This window comes from Oncorhynchus masou, chromosome 9, assembly GCF_036934945.1.
Source record: "Oncorhynchus masou masou isolate Uvic2021 chromosome 9, UVic_Omas_1.1, whole genome shotgun sequence".
NCBI lineage: Eukaryota > Metazoa > Chordata > Actinopteri > Salmoniformes > Salmonidae > Oncorhynchus > Oncorhynchus masou.
In genome coordinates this window covers 48,089,422-48,112,461 of record NC_088220.1, presented here as the reverse complement: position 1 = coordinate 48,112,461, position 23,040 = coordinate 48,089,422, and the positions used below count along the sequence as shown (strand labels likewise).

At 43.8% G+C, this 23,040-nt stretch overlaps 1 protein-coding gene across 5 annotated transcripts; it reads right to left on the bottom strand.

Annotated features, from left to right (window-relative positions):
- Window positions 1-56: 56 nt before the first annotated feature.
- On the bottom strand, window positions 57-22,239 carry LOC135546085 (protein FosB-like). 5 transcript variants are annotated; one of them, XM_064974228.1, is made up of 5 exons: window positions 22,061-22,239; window positions 5,804-5,985; window positions 3,967-4,353; window positions 3,637-3,744; window positions 57-3,206 (listed from the first exon to the last, which is right to left on the bottom strand). In XM_064974228.1, the coding sequence occupies exons 2-5, from the start codon at window positions 5,924-5,926 to the stop codon at window positions 2,619-2,621; spliced, it is 1,206 nt and encodes a 401-aa protein (XP_064830300.1). In that variant the 5' UTR covers window positions 5,927-5,985; window positions 22,061-22,239; the 3' UTR covers window positions 57-2,618. The 5 variants fall into 5 exon arrangements, with proteins under 5 accessions (XP_064830300.1, XP_064830295.1, XP_064830298.1 ...); XM_064974223.1 differs by lacking the exon at window positions 22,061-22,239 and adding an exon at window positions 6,191-6,461; XM_064974226.1 differs by lacking the exon at window positions 22,061-22,239 and adding an exon at window positions 6,191-6,461 and having other exon boundaries at window positions 3,997-4,353.
- Window positions 22,240-23,040: the final 801 nt, after the last annotated feature.

Genomic DNA, 23,040 nt, shown 5'->3' with positions numbered 1-23,040 from the left:
GAATGCACACTGGACTAACAGACTGTTCTCAACAAAAAACATTCAATAAAAAATGATTTGCATCATTAATATTTTAATATGTATTTTGACATTCAATTCATACTAGTTTCCTCATTTTGGGTCCGTAGGAGACTAAGTGGTGACATTAAGCTTTGGTGGCATAGGCATCGGGACTGACCTCACAGAGAAAAACAAACAGACAGGCAAATGTGAAAGCAAAAGGCAATAGCACCACCTCAATAATCTCATCATATTGGCAAACTGCAATACATGCAGCATCACATGTTAGATATAGTTATCCTGAATAATGTGCTTTATATGTAAAACATATGAGCACAGGCAGTGATAATGTGCGTCATATTGAGGGATTGGTTAAGTATTATCGTTGTTTTTTTGTTTGTTTTTTAAATAAATCTTTGTTCTTTTAGAAAAATATCAATTTTAAAACCAGCCTCAACAACGGCACCTCTGTTTCTTCATTGACAAAAATATCCCATTTATATTTTCAAACATTCATACTTCACAATAATTGTACATACACTTAAATATACACATTTTTTGTATCTATATGCATATGCTTTTAAGTATACTTTTGACACATAGAAAATGTCTTTATAGTGCATATCATGCCTCTGAAGTTGCCAAAACTAAGATAAAAAAGAACATAATAACACAATAATAGTTACAATGCAATAGTAAATGTAACATTAAGGGGAAAACCTCCCCTGTAAGAACAAGAACCGCTGGCAGCGACAACACAGGCAAGAGCGGAGGACAAAAAGCAACAACAAAAAACTCAAACGTAAAACATAACAAATGTCACTGGAAATAAAAGGAACAAATTCACAGACAAAATGTAGAACGCATATACTCATAAAACACCCCCTCCTCTTGTCTCCTCTGTGTGTCCGGCTCCGTATTGTGCTCTCTCTCATCATGTCAACCTCAATCAAGAAATAAATAAGCGGGCCAAGTGGCTCAGAGTGGGATACACTCACAATAAATGCACCTCCCACTAGGAGAGGCACAGAGGCCACTCATCCCAATGTTCAGAGGTTGGCTGAATATTCCTTAAAAGTAATATATATATTTTTTAAACATATTGGTTACCAACAGACTCATGTCCAACAAAAGCACTTTACCAAAAGTACATTCCTCTCTCAATGTTTTTGTCTCACCATGATATTTTCTCTGGTCAAAGGTTAGACTTAGAAACAACAACAGAAAATACTTGGTGATAAAGGAGGGTGAAGAACATTATACAAAATAGTATCAGTAACAAGTGGAGGACAATCCAGATGCTTGAAGTATGGCGGTGGTACTCTGCAGGTAAGAGGTAATCCATCCCATACAGTTGGCAAAAGCAGGATTTTTTGGGATTGTTTTAAATTCAATTCAGGCTTACGAGTACAGGGGGCTCATCCTCTCTCTCTGCCAAAGTTTCAGCTCTCCCTCTAGACCTCTACCTCGGCTAAAGCCTCATCTCTCATTCTCCCGCCGTCCTCATCTCACCGTCACAACACAAGTCTCCTTTCATCTCCATCGTTTCAACATCCAACAATGGCTCAGGAGAAGAAAGAAAAGAGTGACAACTCTTTTACATTTGTGTCCATCAAATTTGGTGTATTTTCAGTGTGTGTGTGTGTGTGTATGTGTGTGTGTGTGTGTGTTTTTTAGTTTTTGATTTTGTCTGCTTTGAGTGAAATACTCCAGGGCTCCTCAGTTGGGGGTGCGTCCGCGTCCGTGTGGGACGTGTGAGGTTGGCCGGTGCTCAGTCAAGGTCCCAGGGGCTGGAAGGGCTCGGCGTGCTCTCAGGGTTCGAAGACTTCAAAGAGACAGAGAGAGACACACAGAGGAGAGAAACAAAGATGGAGAGATGGACGAAGAGCAGACGGCAGGATAAAAAGAGAAAGAGCCAGAGAGCTGGAGGCTGTGACGCCCTCCCCTTTCCAAGTCACAACTAATGACGAAGAAGCAAGAGGAACCGAGAGGATGAGGAAGGCGGGAGGGGAGAGCAAGAGCTCAGCAGTCTGGCCTCACAAAAAAAAGACCCAAACCTCAGTCCTTCTTCCCTATTTCAGCTTGCACAAATACATTCAGCATGAAGAGAGGGATGAAAAAGATGAGAGCAGGAGCAGTGAGAGAGGAATGACCGACAGAGGGAACGACGGGGAGGATAAGTGTGCTTGTGAGATCACAGGTGAGCATGTTGCTATTTCCTGTGTGCACTGGACGTGCACGTCACAAGACGTTGAAAGATTCACTGTGAATTAAGCTGGGTATGATGTCAGAGGATGTTTCAGAGATCGACTGACAACTCAGAGCCCAGAGTTTTAGACTCAATTTGAATTCACTTTAAATACTTGGTTAGTTACGTTTAGTTTTCTCATAAGGACAACAGTGGCTTATATGCACTAAATACTATGTGGTCAAACTTGGTTTGATTTCATGTTTTTACAGGTCTGAATGTGTGTGAGTTTGTATGGATCATCATATAATGTATGTTATCCATGTTGTTGACCTCGTCTATCATGGGCAACTGTTTTTTTGAGCAACTGGTGATTGACACAGGGGGGGGAGGGTGTGCGCGCGTGTGGTGTGGTGTGTCTGTCGGTCAGTCAGAGAGCGAGCAGCGAGGGCGAGTTCAGGGAATCAGAGGACTGCTCGCTGCTGCTGTTTCTCTGGTTAGCGCTGACCCCGCAGGCTCCCTCTGGGTAGCTGAACACAAATGAAGATGTGTATGAAGGGTTGTAGCTGCCAGCGGCCGCGCCATCGTGGTGACCACCACCCTCACCCGGCGCAGGCTCGCTTGAGCCATAGAAAGAACTAGAAAACGCTACCTCCTGCATCATCCCCGGCTGCGGATGAACCTGCTGCTGCGGATGAACCTGCTGCTGTTGCTGCTGCGGATGAACCTGCTGCTGCTGCTGTTGTTGCTGCTGCGAAGTAGAAGGCTGCGAGGTGTAGGCGGGAGGCAGGTAGAAAGTGTCCTCCACAGTCAAGCCCACGATGGAGACGGGGGCCTGTTGGGGCAGTAGGGGCTGATGCTGGAGCTGTGTGGAGCCTGAGGCCTGCTGCTCCTGGTAGGGGATCTTGCAGCTGGGCTGGTGAGCCACAAGGACAAACTCCAGGCGCTCCTTCTCCTTCTGCAGCTCAGAGATCTCAGCCTCCAGCTCAGACTTCTCCTCCTCCAGGATGTCAGTCTCCTGTGGAGGGAGGGAGATAAAGAGAGAGAGAGAGAGAGAGAGAGAGAGAGAGAGAGGGGGGGGGGTAGAGGGTTAGACAACACAGGTGTTCTCATTCTACGTCTGTGGAGGTGGATGCACGGCTATGTTTTTAGATATATATAGGCCTACATGTTTCCCCTTGAAATAGATACTTTAGCCCATGCTAGGACTGGTAAATTAGACTATACCAACTGTAGGCACAATAGACTGTCACAAGAACTATAATCATCTTCGCTCTCTTCATCTAATAACCCCCGTCTCTTAATAACCAACCCCTTAAATAACATCATGTGTTACTATTACTCACATACACAGTCATTATCATGAGCCTAGTTATGTAGCATAACACACTGCATATAATTATCACAGGAAGTCATTTTTTTGACAGCAAGAACACAGGCAAGCTCACCCCCTGCAGTCTGTCAGTGAGTTCGCGCCGGCGGTTTCGGCATTTGGCGGCTGCCAGCTTGTTCCTCTCGCGCCGAACACGCCTCTTCTCCTGCTCCTCTGGAGTCAACTGGGGGAAAAATAATTAAGGAGGGATTAAAACAAATGCAAACTTTGTCTTTGCCGCGAATCTCTCTAATGCACTTGAATGGGCCGTCGCTAGCTGAGAATAACAGACATATAGATGTATCGTCAAATACAGTATCATAATGAAATGGGGCAAACGTGTTCATTCTCGCTGTCTACCCATTCGACATATAAAGATTGACACACGGGGCACACACACACTTACAAACACACCAACATCTCCATCGTCACTCACAGACTCGTCTCGTACACGGCGGCTGCGGGCCCTGGACTGACGGACGGGGCCCGGGGCTGGGCCTTGCCCCGGGGTGTCAGAGCCTGCGGGAGTAAAACCTGAGCCAGAGGAATAACTGGGCCCTGGCAGATCATAAGGGTCTACCAGGGACACCGACTGGGCCATAGTCGAGGTCCCCGCCCCACTTTGGCCAGAGGCCTGGGACGAGATGAGAGTTGGCTGCACCATCCACTGCAGGTCCTGGCTGCTGGTGATGGCTGTGACTGTGGGCACAAAGGAGCCTGGCATATCCACTCCTCCACTGCTGCCCCCGGAACCACTGCCTACCCCGTCCCCGCCTCCAGCAGACACACAATCCTGGAACACACAGAGATGGGGGGGTTAGGCCTGAACACAGACAGAGAAATGGGATGCTGCCATACAATGCAATGACGACAAAAGTGTCATGCTCTTTAAACATTGCTTTGTGAACTATTTCGATGGTGATTCCCCTTGTACACAAGATGGTAGACGTCACAGCAGAAGGTTGCATAGCCTTGATGTCCATAAGACACACACATTCAGGGTACAGTTTGACACACCCATTCTATTCGTTGCAATGTAAGATTAGTCATAAGCATGTGTGTCCCCCTTATAATGTCTTATATGATCTCATTATGATCCTATCTTAATAACATTTCATAAAAAAACAATTTGTCAGATACAAATGTGCTACATATAGAGACATAACACATTGATAACCCTTATAATAACACCGCAAAGGCTCATACAAACTTGTAAAAAGTAGTGAATATCAGTGAATGTCACTCTTATAGAATGGTAGAATGTCAGTGAGAGTTGGAGTCTCCCAAAATTCCTGCACAACAAATGTTATAAAGAGATCATTGCAAGAATAGATTTAGGTGCCCAAATCTATCACTGGCTCTCTCTGCTTTAATTAGAACTGAGGCGAGCAGTGATGCCATAGTGAGCTCGGAGTTGCATTAATATTCATTTGAAAGCGTTTAAGGCAAGGCGACATGAAGCTTTCAAGGGGCCGCCTCAACCAATCAACTCGCTCGAATAAGTCCCCCCTCCTCCTTCTTCCTCCCCCGTCACACCCTCGGTGTTCCCTTAGCAACGCGACGTAACACTCCAAAATAGAACGCATTTACGTCACAGAGAGTCCTGAGAACAGGGAGCGTGGAGAGAAGCGAGCAAAGGCGGAGCTTTTTGTGCGTACGTAGGAGGGCCAAAGCGTTGTCATCCGTTGCGCTGCGTGCTGTAAACCTACCACCGAAGACAGTACACGTTGCTAGTAGAGGTGGCACAGCCTGAGTCAGAAAACATGCCGGCAGACCAGCCTTTACTACAATACAATTCAAGTGCCTGTAGATTTCAAGGCAATTGGCAGTGCATTTTTTCACGCATGGTTGATCAGACGTGAAAGGACAATCTTCTTGCCTTTCCCTTTCATATAAACTATGTAACAACAAGCTTATAATTATGATGATACTCAGGTTAATAAATCCAAACTCTGCATGGTAGAACTCTAACGCGACAAGGTATAACTGCACCAACATTTGCAAATACTACTGAACTGTAAAGCATCATTGAATTCTTAACGTAACCCATATTTCTGGAATACAGCCCACGGCCACATCATCATGTACAACATAAATCAGACTTCATGCATTATTATGTAAACATCTGTCAAATGAAATGTTTCCTCAATATTATAGTAATCAACATCTTAAATTGGGGGGAAAGGACACATAAACTCCCTTTTTCCCCCGATACTCATCATTGCTTGACTTATTGGACCTACCTGTGAGGCACTGGCCGGCGGGCTCCCGAAGGAGTCCACGGAGGAAAAGTACTGAGACTCAATAGACGGGGACGAACTTCCACGGGAGACGGAATCAAAGTCACCGGGGAACCCTTGGAACATTTCCCGGGCGGAGCCGAGAGGGAAACCTACAGTTCCCGGAGTGAGTGTGATGTCACCTGCTGTTCGAACACACAAGGGCAAGGGGAGACAGCTGTCAGTTTGATGTCATTGAAATGCAGTCTCGTGTATCTAGGATATGGATAACAGTAAATTTGCATAACTGGAAGCCTTGCTTTACGTGTAGCCTACATGTATATCGGAAAGCACGTAATAAGAACCGTTGTTGCTGCATTATCTAACATTCATGTTTTAAAAGTATTTTACCGTTAATGTGTTCCTTATTGTGCTCCGGTAAGATGCTATTGGTCTCTTTCCAAAAAAGTTGCATGAAGAAGGAAATCCAGTTCGCTGCTATGGAAACAGTCCTTACGTTTCGGATTTTTAAAAACTCATCGATCCGATTCAGAATCCGCTAAAATGTGTCCTTTGTCCCCTTTTTACAATGTGCAATGATAGATCCATGTAAAAGTCCACTATATGTCAACTGATCAGCGATATAGAGTCACAGTCCACAGAAGCGAGTCTTGTCTTATGAATGAAGCCATGGAGTACGAGAGAAGCATTGTAAAGGATACGAAGTCCCGCCTAGGAGTTCCGCTGACGTACGTGCCCATTTATGGGGTTGTGTTTTTGTTTGGTATCCTTGGTAATGACGTTTAGCTAGGGATTCCCTCTCCCACAGAAACCGTACAGCAGACGAGAATATAACATGTTACTATCACAGCCACGATATATTTCTAATCAAGAAACAATTTCTGGTAGTACATTTACTGAAACAACAAGTTATGACCATTTTAGCGTGCACCTAGCCAAAATATGTATTGTAAAGTAGATTAAATGAAAATCTAAATGCACGTGTTCTTAGTGTTTTGGAGGTGTAAACTTCATGTAGCCTAATCATTATTTTGTAGACTCAGTAAACAGCATAGGTATTGTAGATTTAAGCTCCAGATCAAGTACAACTTTGAGGGCTAGTTTAGCCCATTGCCTATTTTTTTTAGTTTACCTTTATTTAACTAGGCAAAACAGTTAAGATTTAATTTCTTATTTTCAATGACGGGTTAACTGCCTGTTCAGGGGCAGAACGACCGATTTGTACCTTGTCAGCTCGGGGATTTGAACATGAAACCTTTCAGTTACTAGCCCAACATTCTAACCACTAGGCTACCCTTCCGCTAATGAATATGATAGATAATAAAACAGGTATTAACGTACACACTGTCTGCCTCCTATACACGTATTATTATTCTTTGCATAGGCCTAAATAGATACATGAATATATAAACGCATATAGATCTAGCATGTAGGTTAGCAAATATATAACCTCGTATATACTGTAGGCTATAACCTAGTGACAATGAAATGGGAAATGACTGAAATTACTTCTAGGCTATTGAGCAACATCATTGAAAAATAGGCTATGGGACAGGCTACTTCCTACTGGCACTATTCAATAAGGCCTATTCAGACCGGTTGGCCATTATAAACATATGCACATTCCATTGTCGATTTCTTACGCAATTACATGCTTTGACATCGCTCACAAGAGGAAGGAAACCCACCAGGCAAAGAGAGGAAATCCTCTCGAGTGAACTTTCTCACTGACACGCCCTCGGGAGTTCCCTTTCTTGGAGAGGCCGTGGAATCCCTCGTTCTATAACTGGGTCTTCTGCTGCTGGGATTTCGACAGGTTTTTGCGCTGGTACGTTTGAACACATTCAGTTATTTTTCTTTATCATAGCATATAGTGGCGGATCATCAGTTTTCGTGCTTCTACACCTGCATTGCTTGCTGTTTGGGGTAATAGGCTGGGTTTTTGTACAGCACTCTGACATCAGCTGATGTAAGATGTAATTTGATTGATTTCATTAATATTTCTTTATGAGCTGGTCTTTTAGACTGAAATGGAGAAGATCGAGCATAAGCGCATGAAGCAATGAGTAAGCGTTTTTGGACTTCCATTCGACATGTTTTTGTATGAGTGGAGCATCTTCAGGTAACATATCTATGGACTGTGAGTAGCTACACACTCATGCATGAAGTAGGCAAGACAGACGTGTTATTCATGAGTGTGGGATGTAAAATGTGCAGAGGGCGTCGCTGATCAATGATTCTGTTGTCATTTTTTTTTTTACACAAGTTCCCAGAATAACAACGAGGGCTATTCTTTATTCAACAGCCTCCAAACGTTTTACCAGAAAATATGTCAACAGATTGAGAGGCAGAGTGTTCCGACACGGACAGTGGGCAGCAGTGACGGAAATCGTCGCCATACACTGCTGTCACTGCAAACATCCTCTGTCGAATTGTACAGAAAATTATTCATTTTCTGTACACTTCTCCCTACGTACAGACGCCAATGGGAATATGGCAGGTGGGAGGAGGTGTGTGTGTGAGTGTGTGTGTTAAAATAGACAAGAAAAATAATTAGGTTTGCAATGTCGTAAAATGTCATGGCAGCATACATCGGTGTGTATAAGGACAGGGAATAGTGGGGATAATAACAATTAGTCAGCACTACAACGTCACCGACAAGGAACGTTCTGTACTTTGTCGGTGATCAATCGCGATGAGTAATCCGGACAGATGGTTCATGGGAAGCTCTGAGGTCATAACAATACCACTTTGACAATACATTTACCTACCTACACAGGAGAGCAGCAAGTGTTGTATTATATTAGGGGATGGTGGTTCATAATCAGGGAAGTTATCAAGAAGATAGGGCTGGAGGTCTACAACATCAATGGGGCACAGGTATTATTGAGATCAATAGACTACCTAAAGTTTCACATTCTAACTGCACCGACTGTAAAAAGGACAACAACCACTACCACCATTAAGCTGTCTAATAAAGGAAAGGGTGGTTGAACTTAAGGAATACAGTTAACATCTGCATCAGGCAAACAGCAATTAACTTGTCAGTAAACATATCTGCACTGCAAGCTGAGGCTTGCTAGGCACACACAAGAAAAACCCAGGCGTGTTCAGCATGTTTATATAATCAATATATCGAGTCTTGTTTAGGTTATATAACGGATAAAACAAGACTGGAGAGGTTTTACAGATCGACCACGTGCTTGCTATCCATTTCTCACCACGATGAAGTCTGCTGCATGTGTACACAGTACAGCGTTGTGTTGCCTTGGAGATACCGTTCCAACACGCCTGACGTAGAAACGTAGCTTCAAATTTAGTCTTTTTTGTTGTTGTTGCTTGGCAACCGGTTTCCGCAGTAACCAGTTCTTGAGTGACAGGGCAGGGGTAGAGCGTTTGTTGAGGCACGAATAAGATGTCTGACTGAAATGTATTCCACAAGTCCACGAATTTCTCGTTTAACAGCGTATTTTCAAGTTGATGATATAGCCCTGCCATTTCCGTTCAAATACAAATTCATCGTTGTGTGATTTTGCATGCATATATCTACCTTTGTAGACTTGCAAAGCGTTTGGAGATACTAGCTACAGCAGCGCAGCCCGTAGCCTAGCTACAAGCAAGCTAACTTATATCCTAACTTGCTTTTTAGGAGATTCCACTTGGTTGCGACTCGTGGCTAAATAGTTTGGTCGGAATTAATTATCGCAAAATAATGTATTGTTCCGCCTTGGAAGTTAGACAATCAGTTTCCATCTGCATCCACGAGTTGTTAATGCTCATTTTCATGCAAAAGTTCTGTTAATAAAAACATTTATCCCGCTGCTTGATGGAGCGATGTGAGATGTGTTGGCTTTGAAGTTCACACAGAAGTGCAGAACATAAATCTGCTAGAAGTCTATGTGGTGCAAAATGAAGGAGCTTACGACATTGACTGCCAGTTATTGGGTAATATTATTATCCACCATATGAATACTGCAATACCACAAGGTCATAGTAATTTATTTGACTATCATTCATCATTTTCTTAAGCAAATGCCCGAGGTTAAATGTTGTTTTGAAATTGTATTGTAAGCTACTCAGGGAAACGGTTGTTCTTAATCAAATACACATCTCAAATAGATTTAATAAGGAAAATACCCTAATTTTGCTTAGTTGTTTCTCATATGTACACCACAGAAACAGGAAATCACATGACTTTCCCCCTCATTTAGGTGCTGGAAATATGGTGACTGGTGTAGACAATACGCAAAATAATGGCCCCCAAGCCAAATTTAGCAGCAACGTGTGACCTGTTTTCTTTAGGCTGCAACTTGTGACCCGTTTAGCCCGTTCCCATGATCTTGTATGGTTCTTTCATGGCACCATAACAACAGTAGTCTAAGGAGTTTGCTAAAGCACACACACATCTTGGATCAGACTATGACCTGTGGCTATAAGCAGTATTCTCCTAATGTTATAATTTGACAGTATATTGGTCTCATTGATATCAGGGAGCCTAAATGCCAAATGTGTAGCCATATACACCACAGTGGTATGAGGAGTACTAAATAAACCTGCATAACTGCTGGGAGTTTTACACTTTCCATCAGTGTCTTGAGAGTTCATGCATTTTGCATTACAGATGTACTGAATTTGAAATGAACCAGTAGATCTGTCCTGTGCCTGAGTGTGCTTTGTTTTGCTTGCCCTTCGTATTTCCGGGAAGCTGCTAACTCGCACTCTGCTAGTGAGGCCTGCCCCTGTTTCCTTGGGGGGCGAGGCATGTTTGCCCAGTCTTCCTGCCCCAAATATTTGTTACCAGGCAACAACCAGGCCCGTCCCACTTCAGAATGGTGTTGTTTACACCCCTTCTGGCTGCTCACCCCGACAACGTTGCCTAAACCCTCCACAGGCTTTCACCACTGAGAGAAGTTTGACCTGAATTTCTTTCTACCCAACACACCAAAGAATTCCTCCCACCCCTCCCCCTGTTAACCACAGAAATAGAGCTGACTTTGTCTCCAAAGCTCTCTCAACAGTTTTCTCTTCTGTCTGTCATCTGTAGCTACTCACTTAGATTGCTAGACAAAATACAAAAGCTCAGCAGAATAGTTGAAGACTATGAGGCAGGCAGATTATGGGGCTATTGCTTGCTATGAAGTTAGCTCTTGGCTCCACAGTTTTAGGGCTGTATATATGACAGCTGCTCTTGCTGATATAAGGGAGAAAGTCTGTCCCTATAACATCTCCTTCTCCCCTAGTCCGTCAAATCCAGTAATTCTTTCTTGGCAGCATAGATGGGCCATTGCCTCAGTCTAAGCAAACGTGACTTGTGTTTGTTATATTAACTGAAATATATCAGATCTGAAATTAATAACATTGGCCGCTTGAGCGAAACCTCTGAGCTCATAATGACGTTCAAACTTTTGGAACTGTGGACTTCTCTTTTTTCTGTTTGTTAAAACCTCTTAACCTCCCCCTATTTCTGGTTACAGTCACTTTATTAGATATGTCAAACAACAATATATTACCGCTATGTTGAACACTCCCCCTGTTTAGTGTAGACCTATTATTAAAATGTTACAACAAAGAAATTGCTCAGCTCAGGAAAGAGTAATGTCTCTACTCTCTACCTCCCACAACTACAGTTAAGTATGTATCATGTCTCTACACTCTGTTTGTTTGGGAAGGGAGACAGGGAACCCCTGTCCCCCTCCTCTGTGTTGCGTGATCTCGTGAAACATTCAGTCGTGTCTGGAAACATCTGGAAGGGCTAGGAGCAGAATTAGGTCATCTCGCTCTTTCTCCCTTCTGCTTGCTCTCTCCCCCTCCTGCTCATTCTACAGCTGTCTGGGTTGTGTTATACTTGGACCAAAGACCAGGGAGTGTATAAAACAGAGGATTTGCAAGGGCTAGGACTAAAACTTGATTAACCAGGCCTATCCCTCCACTTCTCCTCCTGCGTCAGACAGACAGACAGACAGACAGACAGACAGACAGACAGACAGACAGGGTCAATAACTCTTACTGACTAGTGGTAGATAACAATGAACTCAGGGCTGGAGTGAGACAGGTGTTAATGCAAAGATTCACCTATTTTGAATGTTATATTGTTTTTGTGCATCTCTCTGAGCAATGTTCTATCGATTACCTGTTTTCATGTGTATCCGCACTATTCGGTGTGTTTTGCATAGAATGACCCCGGGAATTGACAGAACATCACTCAGAGATGCACAAAAACAATATAACCTATTGCAGATAGATTGTAGGTTCAATTTAATTGTTGGCATAATTTCTAATCCCCCCCTTTTCTTGTATGAGCACACACAACAAATATAGACGGGATGCCTGCCAATACATTCCTGTGTCTCTGATTGTGGACCGCGTAATTGTTACTTTTTCAATTGCTTTTTGTTTTTGTTTGAGTGAATCCTGAGCCGTCAGCAGCAGAAATTAGCATGGCTTGTTCTATTGTATCATGCACTGCATGGGAGTTGGGTACCCAAAGTTAAATGCAATCAGTGGGTTTTAGTATTCCGCAGCTCTCTGTGACTCAGACAGCACGTCAAACCTAGACTACTTTCAACAGGCCAACTGCCATTCAGGGAGGCAGAGGGAGGAGGAGAGGGTCGAATGTCATGATTATTCCCCCCCACTCACTTTTCTCTCGCTCACCGTGTCTCTTTGTCCGTCTATTTTTCAACCTATCTCTTGCCCTCCATATTCCCCTATCTCCTTCCCTTCTCATATGAGGGATGACCTATTTTTTAAGGCACGTTTACAGGGAGGGAGATAGGGAGTGAGTGGGAGAGAGAGGGGAAGAAAAAAGAAAATACAAATGTAGAGATACATTGGAAAGAGAGATCAAATAAGATTGGATGGACGAGACAGAAGCAAGGGGTAGGAATGATGTCACACGACATATGTGAAGACAGAGTTCTGCATGTGCTCCCATCATCATCCCCCTCACCCCATCTCCGTGTCATTACCCATCCCAACCCACACACTCCCCTCTGCTCCCCACCCCTCACACACACTCCCCTCTGCTCCTCACCCATCTCACCTACACACTCCTCTCTGCTCCTCACCCCTCACACACACTTCCCTCTACTCCTCACCCCTATTACCCACACACTCCCCTCTCCTCCATCTCACCTACACACTCCTCTCTGTTCTTCACCCCTCTTACCCACACACTCCCCTCTGCTCCTCACCCACACACTCCTCTCTGCTCCTCACCCCTCTTACACACACACTCCCCTCTGCTCCTCACCCACACACTCCCATCCGCTCCTCACCCCTCTTACACACATACTCCCCTCTGCTCCTCACCCACACACTCCCATCCGCTCCTCACCCACACACTGGCTTTGCATTATACTCCTCACCCACACACTCCCCTCTGCTCCTCACCCACACACTCCCCTCTGCTCCTCACCCAACCTCCTTTATGACTCACCCCTTATCCACTCTTGAAACGCTGCACATACACTCTTAAAAAAATGACCTGAAAGGGTTTGATTCTTACCCCCCCACCTCTGATCCTCACCTCTCACTTCCCCCATTCCTCCTCTGCCACATCCCCACTGCTTCTGCCTTCTGCGCCAACCTATTCGCTGGGCCGACCTATCCATGCAGACCAGGGCATGGAAATCATATCGCAGCACAGGAATGACCTAGTATCGTTCACCTAACACGACAGTGGAGTCACTTCTGAGCAGGGAAACCTGACTCCAATCCTCGAAGGCTGCAGTGTCTGCACCCTGAATGTTTCCATCGTTACCTTTTAGACACCGACTGATTGTGACATGGACAAACAGATGTTCATATGCTAATATTTAGGACAATGACTTGCATCGGTTTTGGGCCACAAAAGTTTAAGCGAGCAATTTTGTGGCCTAAATGCTCCCTGGGAGACAATGGCCGGCTGAAATAAGCAAAGCATGGATTACTGTCTTGCCTCGTCCATAGACTGCTTACAGGGTAAGGAAACCAATATGTCATTTGGGTGAACTATGCCTTTGCAACGGGTTGCATTTACCAGTGAAGTGAATTACATGACTTTAGTATGGTTAATACTGATTTGGCTTGTGATGCAAAAGAAAGTAGCTAATCCTGACTATGAAGATTAATACATGAATCTATAGCTACTCATTCAAATCTAGCTGTCAGAATATTTACACAAATTGTACTCAAGTGAAAGCAACTATGACCGCATGCTTGACTGTTAGATCATGTTATATCTGCTTGACATTTCACAATGAATTGTTGTTTCAATTAGTAGTCAGTGACTGAGGCACACCTATCACTATTACAGCACAATTTATAGTAAACCGCCAAGGATGTAGGTGACAGGCTGACTAATGAATAGCTGCAGTGCGATGAGAAACAATAGACAGAGAGGAGGCGTATTGTAAATGTAAATACAGCCCTCGTCTCAATCACCTCGTCTGGTAAATCATGCACTCTGTGTCCCATGCCGACACACAAGCACATCTTTAAATACCTCAATGTGACGACTGAGATCATCACGTTATGCGGGAGCGAGTGAGCCTGGGCTACATTTGCAGCTTGGCAGACTCCGTATGCACCCCCCCAACACCCCCACACTACAACTCCAGCACTATTCCTGTAGCCTCCCCTGCCACTACGGCACAGAAATACCAGCACATCCCAAGAACAGACGCCAAGCCTGTGTCATAGCATTTACAGTCAGCACCCCACCGGGAGGTTGGGTGCATGGAGCAGGTGGTGGTGGTGGGGTGATACCTGTAATGATATCTTGCTGGGTTGTACTGATACAGCCCCTAGAGTGTGTGAGTATGTTGTGTGTTATATTTGTTTTGTCGTGAAAAGAGACACAGAGAGGAGTGCCCCATCCTGGTACATGTGTATTATGTCGTCGTAGTGCCCCCCCCCCCTCCCTTCTGTCCTGAGGTGGATGGACTGTTGCCATGGGCAACCTGAGTTTAGTCCCCTAAAGATGAACAGGAGGCTGTATGTGAAGCAAAGCTTCCATTTATAGCTGCATCAGGAGAAAGGACAAGAGCATACATGTTTGTGTGTGACAGAGCACGGAGGGTAACCAGAGGGAGAAGGAGGCAGAGTGTGAGACAGAGTTACTAGAGAGAGCGCGAGGGAGGGAGGAATGGAGCAAAGGAGGGAGGGAGCGAGGGAACGTGGTGGAGGAGGCGGCGAGTGCGTGTTGATGCTGTACGTGGCGTCAGTATGATAAGAATAGAGACGGTGAGTGCAGCGCAGCTGAGACCTCACCTTCAATCCCTCACCGGGGCAGGCCGTGCTCACCGTGTGTGTGTGAGGCTGGGTTGTATTTATAAACACAGGAATAATTTAATATTAACAAAGTGGATTCATATCTGCAAACATTTTTATTTTTGGATACATTTCATTATGGCGTTTTTCATTATAATTTCCAACGGTTTAACAACATTTTCACCCTCTAAAAGTCAAACAATGAAAGAGGGGAAATAAATAACTGAAATACTGAAAAGACTTAGCTGAAATAGCTGATATACATTGAGTGTACAAAACATTAAGAACACCTACTCTTTCCATGACATAGACTGACCAGGTGAAAGTGATGATCCCATATTGATGTCACTTGTTAAACCAACTTCAGTGTAGATGAAGGGGAGGAGACAGGTGAAAGAAGTATTTCTAAGCCTTAAGAATTGAGACATGGATTGTGTAATATGCACCATTCAGAGAGTGAATGTACAAGACAAACGATTTAAGGGCCTTTGAACGGGGTATGGTAGTAGGTGCCAGGCACACCGGTTTGTGTCAAGAACTGCAACGCTGCTGGTTTTTTCACACAACAGTTTCCTGTGTGTATCAAGAACGGTCCACCACCCAAAGGACATCCAGCCAACTTGCCCAACTGTGGGAAGCATTTGAGTCAACATGTGCCAGCATCCCGATGGAACACTTTCGACACCTTGTCAACTCCATGCCGCAACGAATGGAGGCTGATCTGAGGGCAAAAGTGTCGGGGATTGCAACTCAATATTACAAAGGTCTTTTTAATGTTTTGCACACTCAGTGTAAATTTACATTGAGAGAGATACATACAGTACCTGCGTTCACATCAAATACATTAGTAGTGACACTAACTCCAGAGGTACTATCCATGTAAATGAATGTAAAGCACTATAATACAATATGGCGGTAGAGAATGACAGCGCTGTACATCACAGTAGAATATAATGTGCCGTGTGACATAGTCATCACATACTGTACTGCTTTCAGGCTGTTATTCTGACACTGCTAATGTGAAAGAGCCTATAGGAGCGGGCTATTATTATATGGTGACAAAGGCCTGGAGTTGTTAGTGTGTGTATGTGTGTGTGCATTTGTTCATTCATGTGTGGACGAGGGCGCCAACGGAGGCATGACGTCGTCACATGGTACTGGTCAGACAGAATGCCCCTGCAGTGCCCGCTCAGAAAAGCCTGTTTACAGAGCACACTCACAGGTGTTCAAGCAGCCACTGGAAAAGAAAAGCAAAGAGAGGAGCAACCAGTCGGGGTTAGAGGGCATTAGTAAAGGTATAGCCTGATTGGTGTCCCACTTTTGCTCCAGCGAACACACCCGACTCAACTAATCATGATCTGTAATCAACTAATCACTAATCAGTTTAGAATGCAATTAGTTTATTCAGCTGCATTTACAAGGGAAAAGTGTGACACCATTCCGGCCCCCAAGGACTAGAGTTGCCCATTTCTAGTTCTAGCTGGTCAAGCTGATCTGACCATGCTGGTATGCTGGTGACCAAGCTGGTCTATGCCTGTCCAGCAAAGTCTACCTCCCTCAAACTCAACTCTGGACCGCAAAGTCAGTTCCACTGCTTTTTTTTCATTGTTCCCCTCTAATCAGAGACTGATTTAGACCTGGGACACCAGGTGGGTGCAATTAATTACCTTGATGCTGATTGACTGAAACAGCATTTCAGCTGTGTGTATAAGTGATGCGTAGGTCAGCTGTTTGTTCACCCATCCTGCATCCACCCATAATTGCAAATAACCCATCCGTAACCGCCCGACTATATATGATAAAGTAAAAATCTGAGGCCTGTGGCCGACCTTATCACGCAAATACAGAAAAAGCACTGTAAAGTTCCTTTTTTTCTGTTGAACAATTATTGAACAATGACGGTTTTCTTTAACATTTATTCATGTATTTATTTAATATTTAGACCTTTTGAACAGTAGCCTAATGTTTTTATGAACTAGAACAATCCCTTCTCTTTATTTTCAACTCGACATTTTGCAGATTTTCACTTTTTCTTCCCAAGATCCCGAAAGCATTTGGCGTGAGTACAGTTAGGACCTAAAGCTAAAGCGTACGCACTAATGCCAAATAAAAAATAATGAAAGACAAACCTCAATGTGGCCTGTAGATATTAATTGCACAAGATTTATACATTTATCAATATTTTTTTATACATTTATTTCTCTTTTTCAATCCGCCCGCCACCCACCCGCCTTTCATCCACACAATGTTTCATGACCCTAAATCCGCCTGCGGGATATGAGTCAATCTGCGCTTCACTAGTGTGTATATCAGACAATAGTGTTTACAACAGAAACAAAAATACTTGTTTCCTGTTCTATTTATGTTGGTAAACAGCTAATAATAAGGCACCTCAGGGCTTTGTGGTATACGGCCAATATACCACAGCTAAGGGCTGTATCCAGGCACTCTGCTTTACGTTGTGCCTAAGAACACCCCTTAGCTGTGATATATTGGCCAGTGCATTCAGAAAGTATTCAGACCCCTTGACCTTTTCCACATTTTGTTACGTTACAGTCTTATTCTAAAATGGTTTCAATTGTATTTTTTCCCTCATCAATCTACACACAATACCCCATAATGACAAAGCAAAAACAGGTTTAGATATTTTGCAAATGTATTAAACATTTAAACGGAAATATCACACTTACATACGTATTCAGACCCTTTACTCAGTACTTTGTTGAAACACCTTTGGCAGCGATTACAGCCTTGAGTCTTCTTGGGTATGACGCTACAAGCTTGGCACACCTGTATTTGGGTAGTTTCTCCTATTCTTCTCTGCAGATCCTCTCAAGCTCTGTCAGGCTGAATTCCCCATTGCTGAGCATTGCTGCACAGCTATTTTCAGGTCTCTCCAGAGATGTTCAATCAAGTTCAAGTGGACTCTGGCTGGGCCACTCAAGGACATACCGAGACTTGCCCCAAAGCCACTCCTGCATTGTCTTGGCTGTGTGCTTAGGGTTGTTGGTGAACCTTCTCCCCAGTCTGAGGTCCTGAGTGCTCTGGAGCAGGTTTTCATCAAGGATCTCTCTGTACTTTGCTCCGTTTATCTTTCCCTCGATCCTGACTAGTCTTCCAGTCCCTGCTGCTGGAAAAACATCCCCACAGCATGATGCTGCCACCACCATGCTTCACCGTAGAGATGGTGCCAGGTTTCCTCCAGACGTGAAGCTTGGCATTCAGGCTGAAGAGTTCAATCTTGGTTTCATCAGACCATAGAATCTTGTTTCTCATGGTCACAGTCCTTTAGGTGCCTTTTGGTAAACTCCAAGCGGGCTGTCATGTACCTTTTACTGAGGAGTGATCTGTCTGGCCACTGCAGAGATGGCTGTCCTTCTGTGAGATTCTCCCATCTCCACAGAGGAACTCTGGAGCTCTGTCAGAGTGACCATCAGGTTCTTGGTCACCTCCCTTCTCCCCCAATTGCTCAGTTTGGCTGGGCGGCGGAGTCTTGGTGGTTCTAAACTTCTTCCATTTATGAATTATGGAGGCCACTGTTCTAGGGGACCTTCAATGATGCAGAAATGTTTTGGTACCCTTCCCCAGATCGGTGCCTCGACACAATCCTGTCTCGTAGCTCCTTCGACATCATGGCTTAGTTTTTGCTCTGACATGCATTGTCAACTGTGGGACCTTTAATAGACAGGAGAACTATAAACATCTCAAGGATGATCAATGGAAAAAGGATGCACCTGATCTCAATTCCGAGTCACATAGCAAAGGGTCTGAACACTTATGTAAATAAGGTATTTTAATTTTTAACTTATTGTTTAAAAAAAACATGTGTAAAAACTTGTTTTCGCTTTGTCGTTATGGGGTATTGTGTGTAGATGGATTAAATAAACTAAAAACTCATATATTTTAGAATAAGGCTGTAACGTAACTGTCACGACTTCCACCGAAGTCGTTTCCTCTCCTTGTTCGGGCGGTGTTCGGCTGTCGTTGTCACCGGTCTTCTAGCCATCTTCGATCCCTTTTTCATTTTCCATTTGTGTTGTCTTGTTTTCTTACACACCTAGTTTCCATTTCCATAATTAATTGTTGTGTATTTAACCCTCTGTTCCACCCATGTCCTTGTGTGGAATTGTTTGTTTGTTTGTAAGTGCTTGTACGCCATGTTACTGGTGTGCATCAGGTTTTGTACCCATGTAGGTTATTTTTGTATTGCAGTTGGTTTTGTTATCAAACTGCTCCGGCTATTACTTATCTCTGCTCTCCTGCATCTGACTTCACTGCCACCAGTTCCGCAACCCTTACAGTAACAAAATGTGGGAAAAGTCAAGAGGTCTGAATACTTTCAGAATGCGCTGTACCACACCCTCTCTGGCCTTATAGGGATCTGAGGGGCCACACCCCCATTCCTGCGGTTATAGTTCTGGAACTGACACACCCATACATTTTTTTGCATAAAAATGTCAACAACATGCTGCTTGTGTGGTTCCAAACCGTAATTAGGTACAACAACAATCTCTGGGGAGAACCTTTCTTTCAAAATAATAGAATTTTATGAGATTATAAGATTTATGAGAGAAAAAAGTCAAGGGTACAAGACTATGTACATACCAGAGTCAGGTGGAAAACAAACTACTCATCCCATACAGCATTGCGGTCAGTTAACAACAAATTGTTATTTACAATGACTGCCTACACCAGCCAAACCCCAATCACGGCTGGTTGTGATACACCGGACTCCCAATCACGGCTGGTTGTGATACACCGGACTCCCAATCACAGCTGGTTGTGATACACCGGACTCCCAATCACGGCTGGTTGTGATACAGCCTGGATTCAAACCAGGGAGTGTGTAGTGACACCTCTACCACTTCTCCCCTTGGGATCACAATACAAGCGGATACAAGCCACATGACCACTGGACTCAACCTTGGACATTATTTGAAATACAACTGTTGTTGGTTAGGCAAGGGCAAAGAGGAAGAGGCGAAGCAAGAGGTTTTACTCCACCCTAAATCAAAAATAACCCTACGAAGTGAGCCATTGTTATACATTTTTTGCTCCTTTGCACCCCAGTATCTCTACTTGCACTTTCATCTCCTATCTATCACTCCAGTGTTTAATTGCTAAATTGTAATTATTTCACCACTATGGCCTATTTATTGCCTTACCTACCTAATTTTACTACATTTGCACACACTGTATATAGATTTTTCTATAGTGTTGTTGACTGTACGTTTGTTTATCCCATGTGTAACTCTGTTGTTTGTGTCACATTGATTTGCTTTATCTTGGCCAGGTTGTAGTTGTAAATGAGAACTTGTTCTCAACTGGCCTACCTGGTTAAATAAAGGTGAAATAAAAAATAAAATTAAAATTAAAATAAATAAAATATTTAAAAAAATAACTTTTAGCAAATAGGGAGAACCAACTAAAGGTGTTAACCCTCCACATCTCTCCAGCCAACTGTGCCAGCACAGATGAAACACCCTACTAACAAGATGACAAGCCAGCACAGGTGTAAAACATACTGACTAATGAGATGACATCTCAGCAAAAAGAGGGGAGCAGGAAACATCTTTACTCTGTTCAGCAATCAGCTACTTCCCAGACATCGCAGTGTCAACTGTAGGGGTCCCTCTCTTCCTTCAGTGGTCCGACAAACATGCTCATCTTTGGGGTTTTCAAAGGAGAGGTCAACTGAAATCAGAATCACCCATAAACGTCTCAGACAGATCGACCATGGTGGGATCGCTGACGTCCTCCTCAACACTAGACTTGCTCCCGGCAACTTTCTTAGACATAGCACGTGTAACGGCACACGCTGGGAACACTCTAAAGCACAGTGCATTCGTGAACAATTCAGGTTCCCCTACTCTGTGTTCCTTACAAATGACAGGATTTTGCACAACCCTCCCTCCAACTAAATCATTTCCCAAAATGAATGAGACCCCTTCACCAGTAGCCTAGGCCTCACTCCAAATGGAACCAGAAATAAGATCAGATTTGAGTTCCACGTTTTACAAAACAACTTCCATGCAACCCTTCTCCACCCCTTGTATTAACGCACTGCCACAAGTTGCTGAAATGTCAGACAAGGGCAAAATGCCCTCCAAAATGAAGGATTGGGCTGCCGCAGTGTCTTGCAGTATCTTCACCGGCTGCTTAACTGATTTGCCACTCGGCAGAGACATGAACGCATCTGAAACAAAGTTCATACACATCTGATCCAAAATCTTGTTTAGGAAATGCATACGAGTCCAAACCAGAGACTTAATGGGCTGGGGTGCTCCCACAAAAATAAACAGCTTTTTCCTCTCTCTAATTTTCCTGTTTCAACTTAGGACACAGAGACAATATGTTATTTCTCACTGGCAGTAACAACAAAAAGGTGGATACGAAAAACCAGTTCTGCTGATCATTGTCTTTGGGCACTGTAGAAAAAGACATACCTCGCCGTAGGGGATGGCTTCCCTTGCGTAGGGATAACTACTAGGTGCTTTGTTTGTGAAGGTAGTTTTATGTGTTAACAAACTCATCTGCAAGGACTGCAGCTTTCTCAAGAGTGAGATCCTTGTCCTCAAATGTAGGTAGAAACCCTTAAGTGACGGCAATTCTTGAAATCATCAAGAAGTACGAACGTCTTTAAATCCACCAATCAAAAATACATGTTTTTTCCTTTGCGAATTCAACATGGCTTTGCGATTCTGTCTTTCGTAATTTATAGAACTGTTACCTGTATGCCTTTGGGACCAACGTGTAAAATAGAAGCTTTAACAGTGTCATAATCTAAGCTCTGGCCAAGAGAAAGCAGCGTATACTTTCTGGGCATTTCCCACAAGAACACTTTGGAGGAGCAGTGTCCTGACTGCCATTTTAGGAACGAGGCAATCCGATCAAACCGAGTAAAATACACATCGACCTCCTTTTTTAAAAAGGAATTACAAGCCGGCTGTTCCGACCAAGATCAAACTCTGTTGAGGGTGCAGGATGGCCTTGATTCGGAGTACTTACAGATCTGTCTCCCTTTGTTGCGCTTCCAGCTCAATCTGTTTTATTCACTCTTCCTGTTCTTGTTCTAGTCTGGCTGCACAGTCTCTTATCCTTTTCTTGTGCTCGAGCTCTAATTTCTGTCGTTCCCATTTTGCCTTTAGTTCTACCTCTCGCAGTTCTATGTCTATGGGGTGTACTCTACCACCCGAAGGACCCTTTCATCATCCTCCCTCTCTGTAAGGATTTCCTCCTCCACCAAAGCAGTATAGACTAACTCTTTGAGGATTTGTCGGATTTTCCACAAATGCTTCCAACTTTTATGAAACTTTCAATGATTTCACCAATCTTATAGCCACTCAGGGTGGATGTCAGTGACATAAATTCTACCCCAAACGGGTCTTTTGAACACTCAAATATCTGGACACACCGAGCTTCAGAGTAGGTGATTAGAGCAACTACCATACCCATTAATAAGATCCAGGACAAGCCCCCATTTTGTTACGTTCCCCAGCAATAAAACAAAAAAAAAGTAACTCAAACAGAAAGGGAACTAACAAAGAGTCACAGACTACGACCAGAACAACAGGTGGGATTCTAGTTGACTAGCCATAACAACCGGGACCTAAAAGACACCCACACATTAGTGCCCAATACATCTGCCTAAGAAGAGGCAAACAAAATAAAACCCCACACCAAACTTAGACCGAAAACAACAACAAAAAAGTGGATCAAAACGAAAACGGGGAAGATCAGACAAAGGATAGTTAAAAAACAAAAACAAATAGGGAGAGCCAACTAAAGGTGTGAAACGTCATCACCATCTCTCAAGCCAACTGGAGCACTGGGTCAGCCCCTCTTAAATATCACCTGTGGGTAGGAGTGAACGAGGCAGAGGATTGTAATGGTATATTAGCTATGAGGTTTTGCCTAAAACCTTGCTACTCTGCTCCCACCTACTGGCTCTTACTGGTACTGTAGTGTAATAATATTCCCCACATAGG

Coding starts and splice junctions, on each gene's coding strand:
- LOC135546085 (XM_064974223.1), bottom strand. CDS start 6,254: ATGCAACTTTTTTGGAAAGAGACCAATAGCATCTTACCGGAGCACAAT. Junction 4,354..5,803: donor CGCCGGCCAGTGCCTCACAG/GTAGGTCCAATA, acceptor TGTGTGTTCCAG/GATTGTGTGTCTGCTGGAGG. Junction 3,745..3,966: donor ATGGAGATGTTGGTGTGTTT/GTAAGTGTGTGT, acceptor TTTTTCCCCCAG/TTGACTCCAGAGGAGCAGGA.